We start from the raw sequence: 23,577 nt of genomic DNA on the forward strand, positions 1-23,577 counted from the left end.
TGTCCCCATGTGGTTCAGCCTGGACCAATCAGCAGCCGCAGTGTGTTTTCACTTCCGGCTCTGATCTCCGTGCCGGTGGAGTGCAGATGCCGCTCCCGCCCACACCGTGTCACGTGTGACACATGTCGTTTGGGGGCGGGTCCGGCACCAGCGTTCCGGGAAGCCCTCCCCATGAAGCCAGCTGACAGGTATCTTTCATCAATCGGCCAGCACTCTTATAGTGCACCTCTCACTATTTTTCATATAATTTTATGTGCCTATAAAGTCCCAATAAGGGGAACCTCATTTTCTGTACTTTTGAAAAGATCAGGGAGATCTCGTTGCCTCTGTTGTCCAAAAAGGTCGCCTTTTTGGTGGCGATCACTTCGGCTCGCAGAGTTTCGGAGCTGGCAGCTTTGTCCTGCAGGTCTCCTTATCTGGTACTCCACTTGGATAAGGTGGTCTTGCGACCTAATCCTTCTTTTCTTCCGAAAAGGATTTCGGAATTTCACCTCAATGAGGACATTGTCTTGCCTTCGCTCTGCGCGGAGGCTAAGCATCCGAAGGAGGTGGCCTTACATTCCTTGGATGTTGTTAGGGCGATCAGGGTTTACCTGACTTCGACAAAATCCTTTCGCAAGACGGATTCTCTCTTTGTCCTTCCTGAGGGACCTCGGAAGGGCATGGCGGCGTCGGCTTCTACCATCGCCAAATGGATCAGACAGACCATTGAGCAGGCATATGCTTTGAAGGGGAAAGTTCCTCTTATGCCTGTGAAGGCGCACTCTACTAGATCTCTGAGTACGTCTTGGGCCTGTCATCATCGGGCTTCTGTGGCCCAGGTGTGTAAGGCGGCGACTTGGTCGTCCGTTCACACCTTCTCAAAGTTCTACAAAGTGGATGTTCAGGCATCGGCAGATGCTTCCTTTGGCCGCAAGGTTCTTAGTGTGGCAGTACCTTAAGGTCCCTTGTTTTTGGGTCCTTGGCTGTTTGGGATGTTTTTATCCCTAGGTTATTTGTTCTTCCTGGGTTGTTGCTCCTGTTGAGCAAAGTTTTTTTCATGCTGCCCAGCTGGTTTCCTTCCTTTGGTAAGGTTACTTTCGCTGATGTGGAGACTGCGTTGCCTTAGGCGCGGAGGGTATTGACTGAGGGGACCACCCCCTGGGGGTGGGATATGTAAAAGCTTTAATATTGACATATTCTGTTGCCTAGCTACTCCTACGGAGAAAGGTCAATTACCCCATTGTGACGAATATGAAGAGGCGGCGACTGTCGGAGGACTCAGAGAAAGGAATTTTACATATAAGATTTTACAAAAATTCCGTTTTTTGCAGTGTAAATGATATTAGCAAAAATAGGAAAATAAGTGAAGCGATAAAATATATCCTGCACAAATGCTGTACATTCTACTGAAGGTAGGTTTTTTTTTTTTTCCCCTTTTTTTTAAAATCCATCGTTTACATTTGTTATTTTACTAACCACAATCTTTCGTTCAGAAAGATTCATCCCATGAATAAAATTTGAAAGACCTGGTATAAAATATTAACTATTTTAAACGTCTGTCTCTCTTTTCCAGTAGGAACCTATTACTTCAAGTTTAATTATCCCTGACTATTCTAAAGAAACTTTCCATTATATAAGGCAGAAAGAATCATTAAACCGTGACAGGTGACCATACACTGAAATTGATTTTTTAGCAAAGATTCATTTTTCATTAATACCAGACACTCAAAAATGTTCTCAAAACACCAGAAGTATATTTAATCGCTTGATTAATTATCCTTCTCTTTTATCACCCTGTGCTGCAGGTATAACAATTAGGTTATGTGTCATTTCTAGAATATCCCTGGCAATAGGAACATTATATAAAACTAATTTATTGATCTTTTTGTGTAAGACAATTATCTTAATTGCCTTTTTCATTAATCAGCTTGGTCAACAAGCACTGCCTGTTCAGATCAGAGATCGGCTCTGTGCACCAAGAGGTCTTTAATGTTTACATTGATTATTATGCATTACCCTGAAGCTAACTTATTAGACCTGGAAACCAGAAGCAGCAAATAATTGTAAAGCACTGTACAAACCGTTGGCGCTATAGAAAACCTTTATTATAATAATATTATTCTAATAATTAAATGACATTATAAAAACGTGTGTGTGTATATGTATATGTGTGTGTGTATATATATATATATATATATATATATATATATATATATATATATATATATATATTTTTTTTTATTATTATTATTTTTTTAATTCAGAAAGTGAATAAGATAGTATAGAAATATAAGAAAGAAAAAAAAATTCCCACCAGTCTTAAAAAAGTGAATCATCCAGTACATATTGTCTGTTTTTCCCCAGCGTGAAGGACCAAAGGGTGTTTGCTGTATTGTTAAACATTGGTTAGCTGTGTACACTAGAGCATTTCTTAAGCACTTACATACAGTAAGACCGCATTCACATTGATCCGACTTGGACCGCGACTTGTCAGGCTGACAAGTCGCGGTCCATCACGCTCCCATTGTGTAGTACAGGAGCCGTTCTAATAGGAGCGACACAAGTCGCTCCGACGTAGAAAAAGGGTCCTGTACTACTTCGGGGCGACCTGGAGGCGACTTGCATAGACATTCATTTCATGAAGTCCGTGCAAGTCGCGCTGAAGTGCCCTAACTCGGAGCGACGCAGTGTGAACCGGCACTTAGTCTATTTAAATGCATTTTAAGGTGTTTATGTGTATTTTAGTGCCATAGAATTTGCTTAAGTGAGACCTCGTAATCATCGTTTTCACCCAAGATTCAAACAATCTACGCAATCGAACCTTGAGTGGAAAACGTGTGGACCATGGGTGAAAACATTGATAAACAGGTCCCGATTGGTTTAATCACATTAAAGTAAATCATATTTATTTCTGAGAAGAAAATGTCCTCTTGCTCATTTATATACATAAACACTGTTTAATTCATTTTTAATATTCAAAGCAAATTCCCTCGCACATCCATGTCCACGTCTCATTTTGCTGAGAAATCCCTTTTGAAAAACACTAGCATTTCTGGCCGTGGCCATCTAAAATTAGGGCAGATGAATTTACTTCCTGGATTCTGGAAACCATCTGCTCTTAGCTCAGGCAGGAGGGAGTGGTTAGTTGAGAAAGCCCCTCGTAAAGACTCCTGGGATGTATGACATCATTTACCTAGGCATGAAAATCACACACATTTTTTTTGTAATTATTTTTTTTTACTTAGGCATAATATCTGGATGTTAAGCAAAAATACTGGTGTGTTTCGGCTGGCCACCTAACATCTCTGGGCTTTTTCTCTTCCCTGGTGTCAGCGATGGGGGTCCTCAATGCTGTATTAAATGTACAATACTGCTCTTTAAAACAAGCTGGGGCCAACTTCCCATAGATATGACCCGTTACTTACTTCAGATAAATTTGCCACCTCTTGCAGTGGTTGTGGCCCCTCTGGCTTGGATAGTTTAAGTTCTTGTCACCTGGCATGTGAGGACATTACTCCACAAGGCTGTTAGAGAAGCCATCTTGCCTTAATCCCACATCAGAGGCAGTTGGTCCCAAGATGGTGCAAAGGTAGAGTGGTACTACAAAAGAAAGCTACTGATCACATGAGGTTGGGAATGAAAAACGTTGCTGGACAAATATTATTTTGCCTTTTATATTTTTATATTCTTTTATATTTTGCATCTTGTATCCCCTATGTAGATGGAGTCCAATTTCTGCAAAAGTTTTCAGAAAGCTTTATCCATCCACACTTGCCTTGCGAGTTGACTTGGTATTTAGCGTTATAGCATGCTGGCATCATGCTATAAATCTCTGTCCTAGCAGCAACAGTTAAAATGGAAATACCATTCCATTCTTGTATAACATCCATGGAAACCTTCATCTTTGGAGCACTTCATATGCAGCTGCTCTCCGGGGAATCGGGATGGTGGTGGCATTATTGGAAAAAGTCTGCTTTTTCTTCTTTGTTCTGCCGATTACACTCATTAGACAAGCAAACATGGATTGCTGTTTTGAAGAATTCCCCAGTCAGCTATTCTCATTAGATCTTGTGTTTTAACAGTTCTAATTATGTTAGTCTTTGTGCTGCGAAGAAAAAAAAAAAAGAAATGTTCTATTCTTCAGATAAATATTGAAAAGAAATCATTGAATGGAAATATTACCCAGAATTTGTTGTCAAGCCATAGTGATAATGTGACTTCTGGAAGGAAGTTATCGTGTAATCAGTACTTTCTAATGTAGAGAGTTACTGTTATAACAAAGTTAAGGGGTCTATTTTCAAAATTTTTGCTCAACATATATAAAATATATGCATTTTTCTAACTGAATCTCAGGTAACAATGCGTGAAACTTGGGTGAAATTTGTGTGAATCTTGGGTGAAAGCTTTAATAAATTGACCCCTTGAAGTGTTCTTTAAATACAAAGCTTCCAATGATATATCAGACAACACATTGATTCCTTCTTTTCTTTTTTTTTTTTTTTATTATAGCATCTTAGTAGCTGCAACATTTTTATTATAGCATCTTAGTAGCTGCAACATTTGTATTTATTTCTGCAAATAATCAGCTTCTGTGGTTCTAATTTCTGCTTTGCCCAACCTGTCTCCCACACCTCACCATTGGCCCCATCAATGTGATAGAAAGTGTGGCTTTTGTAGTGCTGCTTGTTAAATGTTCAGTCTCCTACGCAGCCTTGGGATTCCACAGCCTTGGCTTTCAAGCCAAAAGATATACAGATTATAGAATAAAGAGCATGGTAATCCAATGGTACATCCAAGTATGAAAGTCCATTTATTGATTAAACAAGTCAACGTGTTATGGGGGACACCCTTCATTGGGGCTTTAAACTCCCAAAAGATAGGAATACTTGAACTGTAGGAAACTTTAATTTGAAGATACATTATATTGTTAAAAAGTATTGGGGCGCCTGCCTTTACACGCACATGCACTTTAATAGCATCCCAGTCTTAGTCCGTAGGGTTCAATATTGAGTTGGCCCACCCTTTGCAATTATAGCAGCTTTAACTCTTCTGGAATGGTTGTCCACAAGGTTTAGGAGTGTGTCTATGGGACCATTCTCTTCAGGCACCGATGTTGGACAAGAAGGCTTGGCTCGCAGTCTCTGCTATAATTCATCCAGGTGTCCTATTGGGTTGAGGTCAGGACTGTGCAGGCCATTCAAGTTCCTCCTCCCCAAACTTGTCATCCACATCTTTATGGACCTTGCTTTGTGCACTGCTCCAAATAATTTGGTGGAGGCGGGGGGGGGGGGGGGGGGGTTATGGTGTAGGGTTGATTTTCAGAGGTTGGGCTTCATCCTTTAGTTCCAGTGAAGGAAATTCTTAAAGCGGTTTTGTACTGCCTAAAAAGAAAAAAAAAACCTGCAAGACAAATGCATAATGAGCTAGTATGCATCGCATACTAGTTCATTATGAAATACTTACCTTAAAACGAAGCCCTGACATGGACCCCCGGACACCGCTGTGGGAGCTGACATGCTCCCTCGGTGTCTCTTCCGGGTTCGGCGGCTCCGGCGATGTGAGTGGCCGGAGCCGCGATGATGTCACTCCCGCGCATGCATGTGGGAGTCACTTTCCGGCAAGTGCCCGGCAAGGAACTCTGAAGGTCCGCCGGACCTTCAGAGCGCATGTGCCATGGACAGCCTTCCCAGAAGAATTGAAGCTGTTATACTTGCAGGGTGGGCAATCTCAATATTGAACCCTGCGGACTAAGACTGGGACGCCCTTAAAGTTTGTGTGCGTGTAAAGTCAAGCATCCCGATACTTTTGGTAATTTAGTGTAGCTTTCAATATGGTGGGATCTTTATGGCAGCTTTATTGGTTCTACATTTTATCACTGTGATATGGCAGACTAACAGACCAGCTGTTACGTGCATGGGGTATGAAGATATCAAAAGATATACAAATTATAGAACAAAGAGCATGACAATCCATTGGTACGTCCAAGTATGAAAGTCCATTTATTGATTAAACAAGTCATCATGTTTCAGGAGTTATGGGAGGCACCCTTCATTATGGCTTCAAACTCCCAAGAGATAGGAAAACTTGGATTGTAGGAAACTCTAATTTGAAGATAGCTTTGGATGTGGTGGGATCCCTATAGCAGCTTTTATTTCATCACTGTGATATGGCAGCCTAAAGGCCCGTACACACGCATCGATTGTCGGCCGAACGATCGGCCGTCTTTTGTCTGGTGCTGTCATGTAGGTTGAAAAGTGCTAAAGACTGCACACGAATTTTGTTGGCCAACAACAACCGACTGCAGAAGTGATGTCATGTGATGGTTAACTTTCCGTGTGTTTTTTTCTTCTCTGAGCATGCCCAGTCTTGCTCATCTGCTGTTTGTCGGCTGAATTCTGTACTGACTGAGGAACAATCGGCCGTTCTGGTGTTGGCCAACAAAAATTTTAAAGCATGCACATCAGATTCTATTCTGCCGAAAAGTCGCAGTCGGTTGTCGGAAGCATCATACTAGCAAGCCGACAATCTGCCGATCAGACGGTGGCCGAATATTTACGGCCGACAATCGCTACGTGTGTACGGGCCTTAACTGACCAGCTGTGAGGTGCATAGAGTATGAGGATCCAAAGCTCTCAACCACAGAAGCTGATTGCCATTTTAAAAACTGAACACGCAGGGTTTCCATAAGAATTGGGAGCCAATTGGGAATCATGGCTCCAGACACCTGGAGGCATTCTGACATCAGGGTTGCTTTAAACCAGTGTTTCTTATACCTGTCCTTCAAACATTTGTGTTTTATGGACATCTACACAAGTAGGCAGAATTGCGAATACACTGTATTTTTTATCATTGCGTAGGCAATATCCCCGGCAAAACATGCACTGCTAGAACTCCTGGAAATATTTGGGAAACGTTGAATCAAAAAAAATGATGGGAAGGAGCTGCTACTTAAAAATGTATAGAAAAGCTGCCCATAAGTGTTTTGCACTGGTATTCGTCTTTGTCCAAATGAATTTTATGTTGAGATACTGGCAGGGATGTTGTATTGATCTGGGTATATGGTTTTATTTTGCAGTTATTGGTTCCTTTAACTAAGCCGCACAACTTCACAGTTTATAGAAACGGACACCAGACAGAACAAAGATGTCTGCCAGAGGGGGGAAAAAGAAAACAACCAAGCTGTCTCGCTCGTCAAGGGCTGGAGTTATCTTTCCGGTTGGTAGAATGATGCGTTACTTGAGAAGAGGAACACACAAATACAGGATAGGCATGGGAGCCCCTGTGTACATGGCAGCTGTCATAGAATACTTAGCAGGTAACTATTATTTTAATTATGTAAATACTCAGCCAAGACTGTGGGCACACCAGTCAGATGATTTATTGACGCATAGAAAACTTCTAACCTTACCGGAATTTTTAATACTTGTTAAATGGCATTTAAAACTTATGCTGTCCTACATAAATTTAGGTCATAAAAGTGTACAGATATTTAACAACCTCCTAAATTAGGGGTGTCAAACTCCATTTCATCTCGGGCCACATCAGCTATATGATCACGCTCAAAGGGCCAGTTGTATTTGTATGACTAGATGTCCAGAGCACATCCCCTTACATCAGAGGTCAAGAGGCCCCCACCCTCTCTTGCATACAGTGCACCCCTCTTTCCATGTGCTGCTTCCGTGAAGAAGAAGCTGGAGACAGCACTAGGAAGTAAATGCAGGATCTGAAGGAGGACCAGGGGAGGGCTGGAGTCAGCTGCTGGAGTCTGCTAAATGCTGAGACCAGAAAAAGGTGGAGACAAGGTGGTGCAGGGGCTACACAGAGGCACAGTATCTGTAGGAGGCGTCTGACCTCCTCTCAGCTGCTGACTGCTTAGACAGGGGGGTGGCAGAGACAAATCTCTCCGCAGCTGCAGGAAAAGTGCAGGATCTGATGGAGGAGTTCTGTCCTCCTCTTTGCTGCTGACTGCTGAGGAAAGGTGGGTGTGCCGTAGCTGCAGAAGAGGTGAGGAGGCCACAAGAAATAGCCTGGGTGTCCTAAATTAAGCCCAATTCAGGTTTCAGTTAAAATGAGCTATATACATTTCAGGAGAATTAAAACAAAAAGGTGTTCAATATCTTAAAAAAAAATTTTATCTTTTAAAAAAAAACTACAGCCTGAGTAAGAAAAGCCTGTGCCATCTGCAGGGTGGGCCCTTTGCTTTATCTCTGCAGTGGTCTCTCTGGAAATGTCTGAGGCACCCTACAGAGTGACACCTAGCTCTGCAATGAGCACGGCTCGTGCTCCCAACTGATTGAAGAGATCTACCTATAATTTAGCAGGTACATGTCAGACCTCTGTAGAGAGATTACTACTTCAACACAAACAGCAATTGTCCTTCTCTGAGGCTTGCTGACGAGGAATAGGCATTTATTTTTATGCTGTAGCTGCTTTAGGCTGGATTCACACTTCAAATTGTATGTGGCTCACCGCAGGGGTCTGGTGTGTCCTTGTTCTCTGTTTCAGGGACGAATCAGGCCTGAATTTTTGTCTGAACGCGAACCTGAAACGGAGCCAAAGACGCAAAGGAACCCTGTGCAATCCACTCCGCAGCCGCTTCGGAGATGTCTGAGCCGACTCCACTGAGAGCTGGTCACAGTCTCCTGTCATGCGAATTGGATGCATGGAAACCCGCATCCAATTCGCATAAGTGTGAACCCAGCCTTGGAAAGAAAACAAACTGTAGGAAATACAGCACATTTTACTCGGATACACTATTTGGCCTGGAGCTGAGTGAAACTAGGAGCAGGGCCAGCATGACTTGGACCTGCAGAAGACGTGGAGTATTAGTGGGGTGATTTAGAAGGATGGATTCTGTTTACCAGATTGAAGAGTTCAAGGCAGAAGGAGTGTCCTTTGGTGGGGGTGGGGGCAGATTTCGAGTCAGAGCTCATTGCAGCATCAGACAGTTTTCTTCTGCATTGCTGGACTTCACCTGTAGGAAGAACAAAAGATGCTGTCCCAGCTTAGAGCTGCGGCTGTGGTCAGAGGCCTCGGGTGGCTACAAGACCAACTATCACACTTATTGTAAGAGCCCAGGGAGGTCTCTCTTGGGCCCTCTTCTAGTCGCCCACATGCTAGGAGGTCTAGGCCTTCTGAGCGCTTCAGTCCTGTGGCGACATCTCGGGCTCGGTGCCGTTCTGGGAGCCCCTCAAGGGACCCTCCGACCCCATCAGCCAAGCGCACATCTGCTTCCCCTGGTGTGTGAGCCCAGAGGTATCCCTGTCTACGGTGAACCCAGGGCAGGAGTTTTTTCATCTGCCACCCACTCCCCTGCCCTCTGACCTTGCAGGGTGGATGGTGCGGCTGGCTATACAGGCTCCCTGCCTGTTTAGTTAAATGAACATTATCCAATGGTAGGGACTCAAATTAAAAGTTTAAACTCTGTGTCCTGAACACTTTGCACTAGCTCAGCAGCTAAAAGGAAAAAAACTCTTAAAAATTGGGACGGCTGTGTCCATGCCACTGGTGCGTCCCAATAGACCTGATTGAAACTGCCTGCCGATTGAGACTGTTGGCAAAGATGCTCTTCCCGCGGATGTATGGCTAGGTACATCCATGGGAATGAGGCCTAAAAGATCTCAGAAGCATCTCAGACTCATTTCAAAACCACATTGCATTTACCCAATAAGCCTGCCCACACAGATCCTAAACATTTACTTCAATATGCTTGATTCTGGTAAACCTTAAAAATATGTTTATTTTTTTTTTTTTGGGTAAACATAAATCATAAAATGACGGAAAAAAAAATAGCCACTATAAATTAAAACATTGCTTCATTTTATTTAACTCAAACACATTAGATACATGAGTGCTGATTTTTACTTTGCTGGTAATGGCTGCTCTGTTGACTCACAGCTGAAATCTTGGAACTTGCGGGGAATGCAGCCCGAGACAACAAGAAAGGCAGAATCACTCCAAGACACATCCTTTTAGCAGTTGCTAATGATGAGGAACTTAATCAGGTACTGGTGTGCAATTATAAGCCTGTTAAGCTGTACACAGATCTAATTTTTATTTTTACAATGTAACAGCACTGTTCCGTTAGAATTGTAGCCTTATAGTATATTTTGCAGGTTTTTTTCTTTCTTATATTAGGCGTCAACAGGAATCTTGCATATGCTAATAATTAGCAACTTATAAAAGAAAACCAGTAGTAAAAGTCCACTGGCTAGAGATATATTGCTTTAAAAGCAAAGATCATGATAAAGTTTTCCTTTTTACTCCATTGTATACACAGTAGCTATACCTATATTTAATTAATGAAGGCACAAGTGGCATGGCCTAGAGATCTATTGATTTCTACTCCTATAACGTTACTGTGTTGGCATTGCCGCATGCACTAATGGGTGAACAAGTCCCAAAGCTTCATATAATGCAGAAATGTGTGAGGCATGTAGATCCAGAGAAAGACTTAGCTGCAGCTGAAAATATCTCTACTGTTTTTATCCTACTATGTCCTTAATTACAGTTACTCAGAGGAGTCACTATTGCAAGTGGAGGTGTCCTGCCAAGAATTCACCCCGAGCTTTTGGCTAAAAAGCGTGGCTCACGTGGCAAGGATACCATTCTCTCTCAACCAGTGGAGAAGAAAAGGAAGAAGGGTGGCAAATCACTGGATAAAACGGCAAAGAAACCAAAAGCGGGGAAAAATAAGCTACTGAAAAAGGTTAGAACAAAAATAATGACCATCTGTAGAATACAAGTAATGCAGTCATTTTGCAGCACTGTTGACCTCTAAATTCTGCAGTGTGCCATTTGTATGTTGATAGTGAAAAATGTTGTACTCAAATTAGTATTGCTAGTTACTTCTTTACGAGCTTGTCACAGACAAACAAATAATTCTGAACATCTATACACCAAATAATGTATTTGTAAAACTATGCTGCACCTGCTAATTCACTGTATAGTCCTTTTTACTATTTCCTTATAAAAGTCTGATAAATTGTATTTATAGAGACCCATAAGACTTGGTTCACACTGGGGCGACTTGTCAGGCGACTTAGTTGTCTGACAAGTCGCTCTCCATTCAGTGCAATGGAACCGTTCTAATCGGAGCGACACAAGTCGCTCTGACTTAGAAATAGGTTCCTGCTCTACTTAGGGGAGACTTCAGAGTGGCTTGCATTGACTTCTATTAAAGAAGTCGTTTGCAAGCCGAGCTGAAGCTGCGCTGTACAGGGCCGCTTCAGAGTCGGGTGACTTTGAAGCCGCCCCAGTGTGAACCGAAAGATTTTGTAAGCAAGCAGGTGCACATACATAAAAACATATGTGTAAACAGCTTTTCTTTCCAAAGGATTCATTTGTATCTGTCACACAAATCAGCCGTACTTTTCACCACTACAGTTTAGGCATTAAAGCTTGGCCAAAGACCTGGCCCAGCCTGTGACTGGATAAAGAAAGAACAGCAGAACACTGATATGATTATCGCTGTGCTCCTTCCTCATGTCAGCAAGCTCCAGTGTTTGACTGACAGCATGATGCAATTCAGTAGAGCTTGATTGACTTACGCTGCTGTCCCTTCTTTTCCTAGGTCTGAGTCCTGTTTTTTTGAAAATTTTGGGGATCTGTCTCCCCAATCCTTGACTCCTTTGCCCAAAGCTCTGGTCTGTGGTTGGAGTATCTGCCTCATCACTAGTGATAGGCTCAGGCATGTTCAGATCAGGATCTTAGTCCCAACCCAACTGAGCAATTCCACCAGGAAGCCATCACTGCACACCACCAATTATAGGCAGCGTGTGTATGTGCAGCTGCGGGCCGGAAAATGCCTCACTGCCTATGATTGGCGGTGTGCCGTGACGGCTTCCTAGCGAGATTGCTCAGGGGGATTGGGACTACGATCTAAACATGCCTGAGCCTATCCCTAGTCATCACATACAGGGACTTTAATCCATGGATTGTATGTTGAGGCTCCATGGCTGGTCTCAGTTTAAAGAGGCAGCTGCTGAGGACCATTTGCAGTGCTGGAGGGACCCTGCATGGTCAAGGATTTAGGTGAGAATATTTCCTTGTTTCTCTACCCCTAAACATAACAAGCATTTAACCCTTGCAGTGTAGGGGGCCCCACTGCAAGGATGATTTTTTTTTTTTATATTTATGGAGTTGGACTTTTAGGTCTCTTGCACACAGCAGCTTGAAAAAAAAAACTCAATCCAGCTTTTTTTTTACTGAGCTAAAATACAGCCCATTAATTGTAATGTGGCTATGCACACATGCGCGTAAACAAGCCCCGTGCATTCTTCAGTTAAAAGAAAAAAAAAATAGAAAAATCTGTATTTATGGTCAGTAATTTATGCTTTATGCACACAAATATGGGCAAGTGCGCACAAACGTGTGCTAATGCAAATTTGCACACAAATGCGCAAACACATATACCAGAAAATGCGTGTGAATACATGTAAATACATAAAAAATAAAAATAAAAAGGGTCTGAAATTACGTCTGAAAAAGTAGATGCTCAGACAGGAGTTTTATGTGCAAGAGGCCTAAGGATTTTGATAAATGCATCATTTTTTATTAAAAATGGCTTTATTACATCTCCATGTAGTTCTATGTTAATGTTCTGACATTACAGTATTAAGATACCAGTGCTACTAAGATTTAAATATTAACCTTTTGATGATAATGGCTTTATTACCCCCATGAACTCACATGCATAGTGTATCATTTTTGTAGACATATGTGTTTCTTATTCAATCAGATGAATGTGGATGCAATTGTCTGGTATAATCCATACACAACTATCTCTTAATGGTATCGCAACAGATAAAACAGTGCAGCGGGATCAATTATAGGTATTTCCTTTATATCAAAGTGACTTTTTTGCTCTTTTTACAAGGATAAACAAGCGGATGGCAAAGAAGGTGCATCCAGTTCATTGTCAGATGATGGACCTGGCGATGGCTTCACCATCCTCTCATCAAAGAGTCTGTTGCTTGGGCAGAAGGTGATTATGATTACTATATCTGAACTATAAAGGGATTGCTAAACCTGTATTTTTGTCACTGCTAATCTTGTGAAGATTTTTCTTTCATTTCTGCAATTCAGCACAGAAAAGTGCTTTTGTGGTATTTCAAGCAACTCTGTTGCTAAAGTGAAATGAAAATGTTAATAACAAAATGCCCTTGTGCAGACAAAAGCATACTTCCCTTTTGTCAGGAACAGACACTTCCAGGATGGTAAACTTTAGGTCCCACATGGGGCTCAGGAATTCTGCCAATCCCAAGTCACTACTGTGCAAGTGCAGAGGGGTACCAGGAGATCAACAGTCCCCTAAATTGCGGTTTCTAGACGGACTTCAGTAGGTAGCGCTTGGCTCTACAGGCAGCAGGGGAGATATTTTATTGACACGTTGGGGTTGGAGAGTGCACAATCTGGTGCAGCTCGGCATAGAAACCAATCCGCTTCCAGGTTTTTTGCTTAATTGAAGAAGCTGAAATTGGAAGCTGATTGGCTGCCATGCACAGATTTTTCACTCTTCAGTTTTAGTTAATCAACCCCTTTGAGTTTAACATCTGAGTCACTTTACTTCGCTCAATAATTTGCCAATCTTTGGGTGGGCATTAGTGAGTTGGCTTACCCTTTAGTTTGTTAGATCTATGGAGAACTGCAGTAAAGAATTTTCCCTGAAATAGTCTGCTTTAAAAACTAAAAAGATGTCCTTCTCTTGAAGCTGAAATCCCAAAGCAATGGCTCACCTGATATTGCTAAGAATCGTGCTATCATTTCCATTTGCATCAGCTGCATCAAACTAGGGGATATCCCACTGATGACATTCTGAATGCACCAAGCAATCCTTACTAGTATTGTGACCATAGCAGCACAGCACAATGATTTAGTGACTAGCACTTCAGCCTTGCAGCACTAGGGTCGTTGGTTTGAAACCTTACCAGAATGCTACATGAATGGGGTTCGCATTTTGTGCTTGTGTGGGTTTCCTCTAAGCACATTGTAGTAGGGTACTCCTAACTAAATACATTTTTAAATACTTGTATATAAAGTAAATATATAAATAGTACCAACAATTTCACACAGCGCTTTACACATATATTGACATCACCCTGCCCGCATGGAGCTTACAATCTAAGGTCCCTGCCTCACATGCATAAATTCACATACTGTGGATAATTTAGACAGGAGCTAATGAATCTACCAGTATGTCTTTGGAGTGTGGAAGGACATTGAAGTACCTGTAGGAAACCCATGAAAGCACTGGGAAAATGTGCAAGTTACTAGTTGCATTCTCATTTAGGTATAGTGAAAGCTATAGTATGTGACGTGAATGAACAAGAATTTCTTTCAGAATTAATTGAAAAAAAACAACCCTCCTGGTAATAATTCTCTATGCAGTTAGTGTCCTGATGGGCATTTTAACCAATGACCATAGTGCTTTAAGACAGATGTTGTAATCACTAATCCTCCACACAGCCCTAGTATTTACAGTATATGTGGGCATGTGAGGTGGAGAACTTAGATTGTAAGCTCCTTGAGAGCAGGGACACATGTGAATGTGTAAAGTGCTATGTAAACTGTCAGCACTCTATAAATACCTGCAACAAATAATAAAAATGTGCTAAGATGGGCAGGGGGTGTAGACCCAACTATAGGAGTGCCAGTGATGTATTTATCTTAGGGAGGGCTGGACATCACTTTTTGTTTTTTTTTTTGTCAAATAATTATGCACTTTTGTTCATTTATGCTAGATAGTATAGCGTTTGCTGTACTTGCAGCGCTGAACCTATAAGAAATGTGTCTCTCATACACAGAAACCATACTGTCGTTTATCCCTTCCTCCTTTCCATTCACAGAACGCTTTGTATTCTGTGAATGAAATTGTAAATATTAAAGAAAATCACTTTATAAATGGTTCAGGCAGACGTTTCATTCATCCATTTACAGAGTGCTTTTCTTTCATGGAAACTATAACACAGCTTCTGTGAATGCAGGAGGGGGCAGAAAGGGTGGGCATAGTCAGCACTCCTAAAAGAGAAGTATGTATTTTTTTTTTTTTGTTTGCAGACTCATACTTACCTAGGTGGATGCAGCATGCCGGCTCTAGGACTGTGAACCGAGCAATCAAACACCGCCGATCACTTGGTTCTCAGGGCTCCCTAAACAGCGAGCTGGTGTCAGTCAGCAGCTCTCTGCTTTGTTCCCCAGGTCACTGGAGCGTTGGGCTGTGGAGGGGGCGGGAGCGGCTGGGTCAGGCTCTCAGCAGCTCACTAAGAGTCTGACCGCCTCTGTGATGGCAGCCGACAGCGGGCTTCAGCCTGCTGTCTGCTGAAAACGGGTCACAAGAATGCAGAATGATCTGCACTCCTGTGATCCACAGGAGAAGTACAGCCAAATGAGCTTTGGCTGTACCTCTCCTTTAAAGAGTGTCTGTGACAGGTCCCTCAGTTCTATTAACCCCTACTGCATGGCCCTTCAGCTGTTGCGGAACCTACAAGTCCCATGAGGCATTGCAAGGCTATCAGTTAAACAAGCATGATTCCAAAAGGCAAAGGCATGATGGGACTTGTAGTTCCGCATTAGCTGGAGGGCCACAGGTTGAGCACCCATGTTTTAAACACAAGCCAGCAATGGCAGCCTTGATATTTCTTTGCTGTCAGTTTCCCTAAAAACAGTTGCCTGCTTGGCGAGAGGTGATGTCTACTTTTTTTAGACATCCTGTAACAAATATATACAGGAACCATCCTGGAATTTCCCCCATGAATTGGTCAGTATTTGGTGATGTGTGTACAGTGGATAGATTATGAAGCATGCTGTGTTTTTATATTAGTGTCAATAAGAATGTGAATTTTTGACAGTCACTAATAGATGGAGCTGTACTTAGACTTTGTCCTTTCTGCTTACTGCTGATGTTCTATTAGGAATGTATTGCTGCATCACACCAATAGTCTGCAACAGGAGACATTTATCAGAAAGCAGAAGATGAAAACATATATCCAGAGACACGAGCTTCTAGATTTGATTAAATGACATTTATCTTCCTTTTCTGTTTCTCATCCAGCTGTCTTTGACTCAGAGTGATCTTACTCACATAGGATCAATGAAAGTTGAAGGCATAATCCATCCAACTACAGCTGAAATTGACCTAAAGGAAGACATAGGTGAGTTTTTCACTGATGTGCGTGGATTAGGTTACAATGTCACTTAATTAGGTTACGTTCAGTTCAAGAAGTACCCGAAGCTGTTCGGTATGGTTGGGAAGTCTTACTTCACTTTAAAAAACATGTGCCCATGTGTTGATGTGCCTGGATTTTCTTTTGGTTCCTGATGAACCTCTGATAATAAAGGCCCATTATTCCTTAAAAAAATGCAAATTTTAAATAAGGGGTGCCCAACCGCTGGCCAGTGGAGCCCTCTGATGTGGCTCGCAAGCCCAGATCGCAGGTTCCCAATCCCCCATCCCAGACCATCAGTGTTCTGAATGGAGCCAGCACTAGAGGAAGCACAGCTGCAGAGGGAGCAGAGCTGCATAAGCCAATGCTTCCTGTATCGTGCCAGCTTCTGTCATAGGCGGAGTGATACCAAATGCACTCCGCCTGGGACAGCAACAGCCGGCACACCTGTAGCAAGGGAGATTCCTGATTGGAAGATTATTATTAAAGGTCAGTTTATTTTTCCAAAATCACAGTGTGTATATAGACATATCTCTTCTGCCGTGGTTACTGGGCTGCTCTCAAACTGATCTGCAGTGCTCCTGTGGGTTGGTTACCTGCACTGATCGTAGACTTCTGTTATTACCTGTGGGTTTGGTGCGCTCCTAAATGCGGGAGTTTTGGCGTGCTTTTAGAAAGTGCACCACACCTGCAGGATAAAATAGAAGTCTAAGGCAAAGTGCAGCTAACTCGCAGCAAAGCCACGGGTGCACTGCGCTGCACCCGCAGGGTGTGTAAACTGCAGCGCATCATTGTAAAAGCAGCCCCTTTAACACGATCGGTCTAATCGGGCCCACCTGTCTATTTTTTAGGCAAACGCAATGGGACCCTCTATTCTGCAGCGGGAGATGTAAATGGACAAGCGTTTTTAAAGGGATAATATATGGGGAAGTGTGCATGTATTTTAGAAACGTCCTGAAAATAGTTTTTCCCTTTCCCTAGACATGTACTTCAAAGTACCTTAAATGTAATTGCTTCCATTTTAAGAGGTAAAGCACCAGCTTTGATAGTCAGGAGCCTGGCCCAGTCTCTTCCCTTATCCATTAATGCTCTGTCGGGTCAGATCATCACTATAATGCAATCTTAGGCTGAGGAGGGTGGCCTAGTTCATAGTTACATACCAGAGCACCCTGCATTCAGGGCAACTGTGGTACTTAAATGAGTGCTGACTTGTTACCAGTGGGCTTATATGTTAGGAGTCCTGACATGTGACCATTGGGCTGCCACAGAGAGTACTTGTGTGTTTCCCTATGCCTGAGGTCTTACAAATGCTTGTGCATTATTATTATTATTATTATTATACAGGATTTATATAGCGCCAACAGTTTACGCAGCGCTTTACAATATAAAAGGGAGACCATACAGTTATAATAAAATACAAGAGGATTAGGGGGGCCCTACTCAGAAGAGCTTACAATCTAATAGGGTGTGGCAAGTGCTACAAAAGGTTGTATGAGGAATGAGCTGATGGAAGTGGTAAAAGATTAGTTGGAAACGTGATAGGCTACCCTGAAGAGATGAGTTTTCAGAGATTGCCTGAAGGCAGCTAGAGCAGGAGATAGCTGGACAGGTTGCGGTAGAAAGTTCCAGAGGATGGGAGCGGCTCTGGAGACAAGGGAGCTTGAGAGTAGGAGGTCTTGAGTGGAGCAGAGAGGACGGTTGTGTTTGCATCTGCCAAAACTGGAAGTGAGGTCATGATGTCGCTTCTGACCTTCCAGCAGCATAGAAATGGCCAGGGAACATTTGGACCATGGCTGGCTCTGTGGTAACCCAGTGGAAGCGTCGGATCGGATCACAGGCTCTCCAATCACACGGGAGAGGCACCGGTGGGTGCGGGGAGGGTGGGGACATTCTCTCCCGCTGACTAAAATAATCCAGTGGCTAATTAACCGCTAGGATGGCTTTTTCAAAAAAGGGGAATCAATGTTAGAAATAAAGATACCAGTAGCTACAGGTACCATCCTGGTATACCCACTTCAACCTAAGGACGTAGAGTGGGTAAGGCCTTAGTGGCGTCTGCAGGCTTATGTGCATTATGTCCATCAAAAAAGTAAATATATTCAGCGAAGAGTGTGTGTGTGTGTGTGTGTGTGTGTGTGTGTGTGTGTGTGTGTGTGTGTGTGTGTGTGTGTGTGTGTGTGTGTGTGTGTGTGTGTGTGTGTGTGTGTGTGTGTGTGTGTGTGTGTGTGTGTGTGTGTGTGTGTGTGTGTGTGTGTGTGTGTGTGTGTGTGTGTGTGTGTGTGTGTGTGTGTGTGTGTGTGTGTGTGTGTTTCGTCTACTTATACCCCTGGAGCCTCGTTGAGGCCCTGGCAGATTTTAACCTATGAACTGCCCTGTTTGGGTTCCAAGGAGGGCCCCATTGTTTATGGGACCCTTCCCCCCCCCCCCCCCCTTATCCTGCTGGCCACTGTTGGCCTAGCACCAAATTTTGGTGCCATGTTGTGCGGTTTTGTTTCTCTTCTAAGGCCTCATGCACACTGGACGTTTTTGGAGCTGCTGTTAGCAGCGTCAGACGTTTTTTTTTTGCAGCTGCAGAACGCCCATCCATGTTATTCTATGGCCTCATGCACACATAGAGCTTTTAGGAGCTCCAAGTGGCATAGGCGTTTTACAGCTCCAAAAAAAAAACAGGAACTGTGCGTTCTGGAGCTGCAGCGTCGAGCTGTAAAAACAGCTGACGCTGCTAAAGGCTGAATAACGTGGCTTAACGTGCGTTAAGCCACGTTATACATTTTTTTTTCTTCCATTCAAAATCAATGGTTCCCTATGGGAGCCTATTGATTTGAATGGAAGTCGCACCGCAGGTCGGATCAGGGTGATCCGACTTGCGCTGTGAGAATCTTGAGGGGGAACTCCACGCCAAAATGGGGAAAAAAACGGCGTGGGGTTCCCCCCCAGGTTCCAAACCCAGCCCTTCGGGTCTGGTATGGAATTTGAGGGTAGCCCCACGCCGAAAAAACGGCGTGGGGTCCCCCCCAAAATCCATACCAGACCCTTATCCAAGCATGCAGCCCGGCATACCAGGAAAGGGGAGGGGACAAGCGAGCGGCCCCACCCCCCCCCTGGATCATACCAGGCCATACGCCCTCAACGTGGGGGGTGTGGGTGCTTTGGGGCAGGGGGGGCTCTGCACCCCCCACCTCAAAGCACCTTGCCCCCATGTTGATGAGGACAAGGGCCTCATCCCCACAACCCTGGCCGGTGGTTGTGGGGGTCTGCGGGCAGGGGGCTCATCGGAATCTGGAAGCCCCCTTTAACAAGGGGGCCCCCCAGATCCCGGACCCCCTCCCTATGTGAATGGGTATGGGGTACACTGTACCCCTACTCATTCACCACATAAAAGGCAGTGTATGGAAATAACGACAGGAGACGTTTTGGAAAGTTTATTAAACATCTTCATCCGGCTCTTCTTGTCTTCTCCTCTCCGGGGGTCTTCTGCTGTCCGCTCCTCTCCGGGGTCTTCTGCTCTTTTGCTGTCCGCCCTTCTGCTGTCCTCTCTTCTTGTCTTCTCCTCTCCGGTCTTCTGCTCTTTTGCTGTCGGCTCTTCTTCTTCCTCCGGTCCAGCTGCGACGACGTCTACGGCGATTACGCCGGTCTCTGGTCTCTGCAGCTTATTATATAGCCATTAGGGGCATGGCCGCCAGATGACGTCATCGGGAGACCCCGCCCCCTTGTGTCACAGATGACGTCACATGTGACACAAGGGGGCGTGGTCTCCAGATGACGTCATCTGGCGGCCACGCCCATAATGGCTATATAATAAGCTGCAGAGACCAGAGCCCAGCATAATCGCCGGAGACGTCGTCGGAGGAGGACCGGAGGAAGAAGAGCCGACAGCCGACAGCAAAAGAGCAGAAGACCCCCGGAGAGGAGAAGACAAGAAGAGAGGACAGCAGAAGGGCGGACAGCAAAAGAGCAGAAGACCCCCGGAGAGGAGCGGACAGCAGAAGACCCCTGGCGAGGAGAAGACAAGAAGAGCCGGATGAAGATGTTTAATAAACTTTCCAAAACGTCTCCTGTCGTTATTTCCATACACTGCCTTTTATGTGGTGAATGAGTAGGGGTACAGTGTACCCCATACCCATTCACATAGGGAGGGGGTCCGGGATCTGGGGAGCCCCCTTGTTAAAGGGGGCTTCCAGATTCCGATGAGCCCCCTGCCCGCAGACCCCCACAACCACCGGCCAGGGTTGTGGGGATGAGGGCCTTGTCCTCATCAACATGGGGGCAAGGTGCTTTGAGGTGGGGGGTGCAGAGCCCCCCCTGCCCCAAAGCACCCACACCCCCCCATGTTGCGGGCGTGTGGCCTGGTATGATCCAGGGGGGGTGGGGCCGCTCGCTCGTCCCCTCCCCTTTCCTGGTATGCCGGGCTGCATGCTTGGATAAGGGTCTGTTATGGATTTTGGGGGGGACCCCACGCCGTTTTTTCGGCGTGGGGCTACCCTCAAATTCCATACCAGACCCGAAGGGACTTCCATTCAAATCAATAGGCTCCCATAGGGAACCATTGATTTTGAATGGAGGCAGAAAAAACGCTGATAACAGCTACTGTGGCCAAACGTGCAATGGCCCTGGCCCTGTAATTGTTTATGGCCTTGTTTTTTGTACACTTGTTATGTGTTATATTACAAATTAAAAATAAACACCTTTCAAAAAATATATATTCAGCGAATGTATTTCTTTATCAGGTTGTAAGTTCAAGGTTAACTTTATCAATAGGTTTGCTACATGGGCACCACTAATAACAAATAAAACTCTGAAAGAAAGCAATTAGGGACACCAATAAATGCGGGCTCAATGTAATTGCACAAAAAACAACTGTTCTCTATATATCCTGTTCACGCCATACCTGTGTGTTGCGTAAAAATGCCGCGTGTTTGCAGTGCAAAACACCACAGCGCATCACAAGGCTCAAAATTCATACTGCAGAGCTTTTATATATAAACTCCTATATTAAACTGAATGAAAGTGACTAAAGGGTAAATATAGAAACCAATTAATAATAAATCAAACTTGGAATTATCACTCCATCCTATCCTTTGACGAACTAACTTACGGCAGTTCAATGAGATGTGGGGGTCTTCATGAATCATATATTTTACATTTCTATGTAATGATTGCACTGCCTGGGGCTCACCTTTGTTAAATCATTTCAGCTGATTCATATTCTGAATGTGACCTATTGCAATCTTCATTCATTTGACTAAACTACAGGCCTGTCCCTGAGATGTCATTAAATTCTAATGGTTTACTTTATTGCAGGGAATGCCCTGGAAAAGGCGGGAGGAAAAGAGTTCTTGGAAGCTGTGAAAGAACTCCGCAAATCTCATGGACCCTTGGAGCTGACTGGAGGTACAGTAATGTAGTGGGTATAGTGGCATTGGGTGAAATAGCTGGATAACACATCCTAACAATTCAACTTACCAGGGCTCCTTACAAAGCCACATCTCGTTTTTTTTTCTTGAATTTTGATGTATATATATATATGGCTCTTCTGCAGATTTTATTTAAACCACTTCTATATTTTTTCTTAAAGCCATATTAAACCCAAAAGCAAACATTTTATTACATTGCAGCTTAAATTCCTAGATGCAATGGCTGCATTCATTTTTTTCTTTTTTAGGCCCCTTTCACATGGGTGGGTTTTTTTGGGCGGACCTGATCGGATGCTCAATGCATCTCTATGGGACAGCGCTGACACCCGCTGCTATCCGATTCCGATCCTGTCCGTAAAATCCGGACGGATGGAAACCCTATTTTCCATCCGTCTGGAGGATCAGATCGGATGAGAACGGACAGGCGGTCTGTTCTCATCCGATCTCCCCATAGGGGACAGCGGGGATCTGACAGCTCCGTCTCTGCACACAGAGCAGAGATGGACCTGTCATCCGCCTGCTCAGCAGGGATCGGCGGATCGATCCCCAGCTGAGCAGAAGGGACTCCGTCAGGTGATGCGCCGTGTGAAAGGGGCCTTAAGGCCCGTACACACGATAAGAAAATCTGAAGGGAAATTTCGTCCGGCGACCGATCTGTCGATTTTCGGATTGTTAGTATGGTGCTTTCGACAGCCGACTCCGACTTTTCGGCCGAAAAAATTCTGATGTGCAGGCTATAAAATTTTTATCGTCCGTCAACACAACGTCCGATTTTCGTCTCATTAGTACAGTTTTCAATGGAAAAAAAAACGAAAAAAGAGACGAAAGAACACATACAAAACAATCCAACACATGACATCACTTCTGAAGTAGAATTCTGTCGTAGGGGAAAATTCATATAAAAATAACCTCTTCACTTTCCACATCAGACTAGCATGCCACAAAAAACGAACGACAGATCGTTTGATAATCTGATCGTGTGTACGGGGCTTTAGGCTTTCTTTTTTTTTTTTTTTTATTTTCACCTGGTGATCTGTCTGGTAAGTCTGCTGGTTTTTAACAGAACAAGCAAATGTATCAGTAAAGAGTGCTGAGACAAACCATTTACCACTGATAGGGTTGCTTACAATGATCAGCTTTTATTTATGAAAAACCTTTATCGAAAAAGAAAACAAAATGTTGCCTTGCCTGCTTGGGTAACTGCAGTGTGAGCTGGAGTTTGGCTTAAATGCATAGGTGTGTGTGCTGGGTGTGTCCGGGCACACCCTAATCACCTAGTGCAGATTAGCATTATCGCTCTGTGTGACGGTGGGTAGATGGGAAAAATCTCTCTCCTACCAGCTCTGCTATAAGAGAAGTGCTTACGCTCTTCTCTTTCACTGTGCCAGCAGGGAAATTAATGTGCAGGGGCCATATACATGTAGACACACACATGCATGTGTGTTTGAGCTTTGGGGGTGCACACACGAATGCATTAAGCTGCGCACAGCTATGCTTAAATGTGTTAGTGTATCTAAATCTGCTAGTACTCCCCTCCTGCCAGATTAAAAATGCTGATACCCAAAGGTGTATCTGTTGCTGTTTCATCCAGAGTGAAGGCACTGAAATTACAGGTGGTGTGTTACTGGCCAGTTCACCAGGTGAAAACAGAGGAAAAAAGCCTAAAAAAAAGAAAGCTAATGCAGCCACTGCATCTAATGATTGGTAAGCTGCAATATATTACATTTTTGGCTTTGAGTTTTAATACCGTTTTAAGTTCTATATCTTCCACAGTTTGTGTCTTTTCTTATCTCAGGTCATTTGGGGAACTGTCAAGTTATAAATTAAAGCCCAACTCCAAGATGAGTAAAAACCCCTCCTTGCAGTAAGGATGCCTGGACAGTGAAAAGAGCAGAAGCAGACTGGTTAGCTGCTCTTTGTGCTCTGCCATTCTATCAGCATGCTTCTTGCACTGCACAACTCATTGGCTCCTTGTGCTGCTTCCCTCAACTCCAGTTTAAAGTGGTTGTAAAGTCACA

The 23,577-nt window shown here is 43.9% G+C and overlaps 1 protein-coding gene across 1 annotated transcript in view; it reads left to right on the forward strand.

Annotated features, from left to right (window-relative positions):
* Positions 1–7,125: 7,125 nt before the first annotated feature.
* The window catches only part of MACROH2A2 (macroH2A.2 histone), a gene marked incomplete at its 5' end in the record, with an annotated part of 29,225 nt that continues 12,773 nt past the window's right edge, over positions 7,126–23,577 (forward strand). The window contains 6 exons of the mRNA XM_082269400.1: positions 7,126–7,297; positions 9,880–9,986; positions 10,493–10,690; positions 12,860–12,967; positions 16,034–16,133; positions 21,447–21,536. Of these exons, the coding sequence (XP_082125526.1) occupies positions 7,126–7,297; positions 9,880–9,986; positions 10,493–10,690; positions 12,860–12,967; positions 16,034–16,133; positions 21,447–21,536 (775 nt within the window). The remainder of the gene's footprint in view (positions 7,298–9,879; positions 9,987–10,492; positions 10,691–12,859; positions 12,968–16,033; positions 16,134–21,446; positions 21,537–23,577) is intronic.

Source organism: Pelophylax lessonae (assembly GCF_965119305.1).
Source record: "Pelophylax lessonae genome assembly, chromosome: 9".
Classification (NCBI taxonomy): domain Eukaryota; kingdom Metazoa; phylum Chordata; class Amphibia; order Anura; family Ranidae; genus Pelophylax; species Pelophylax lessonae.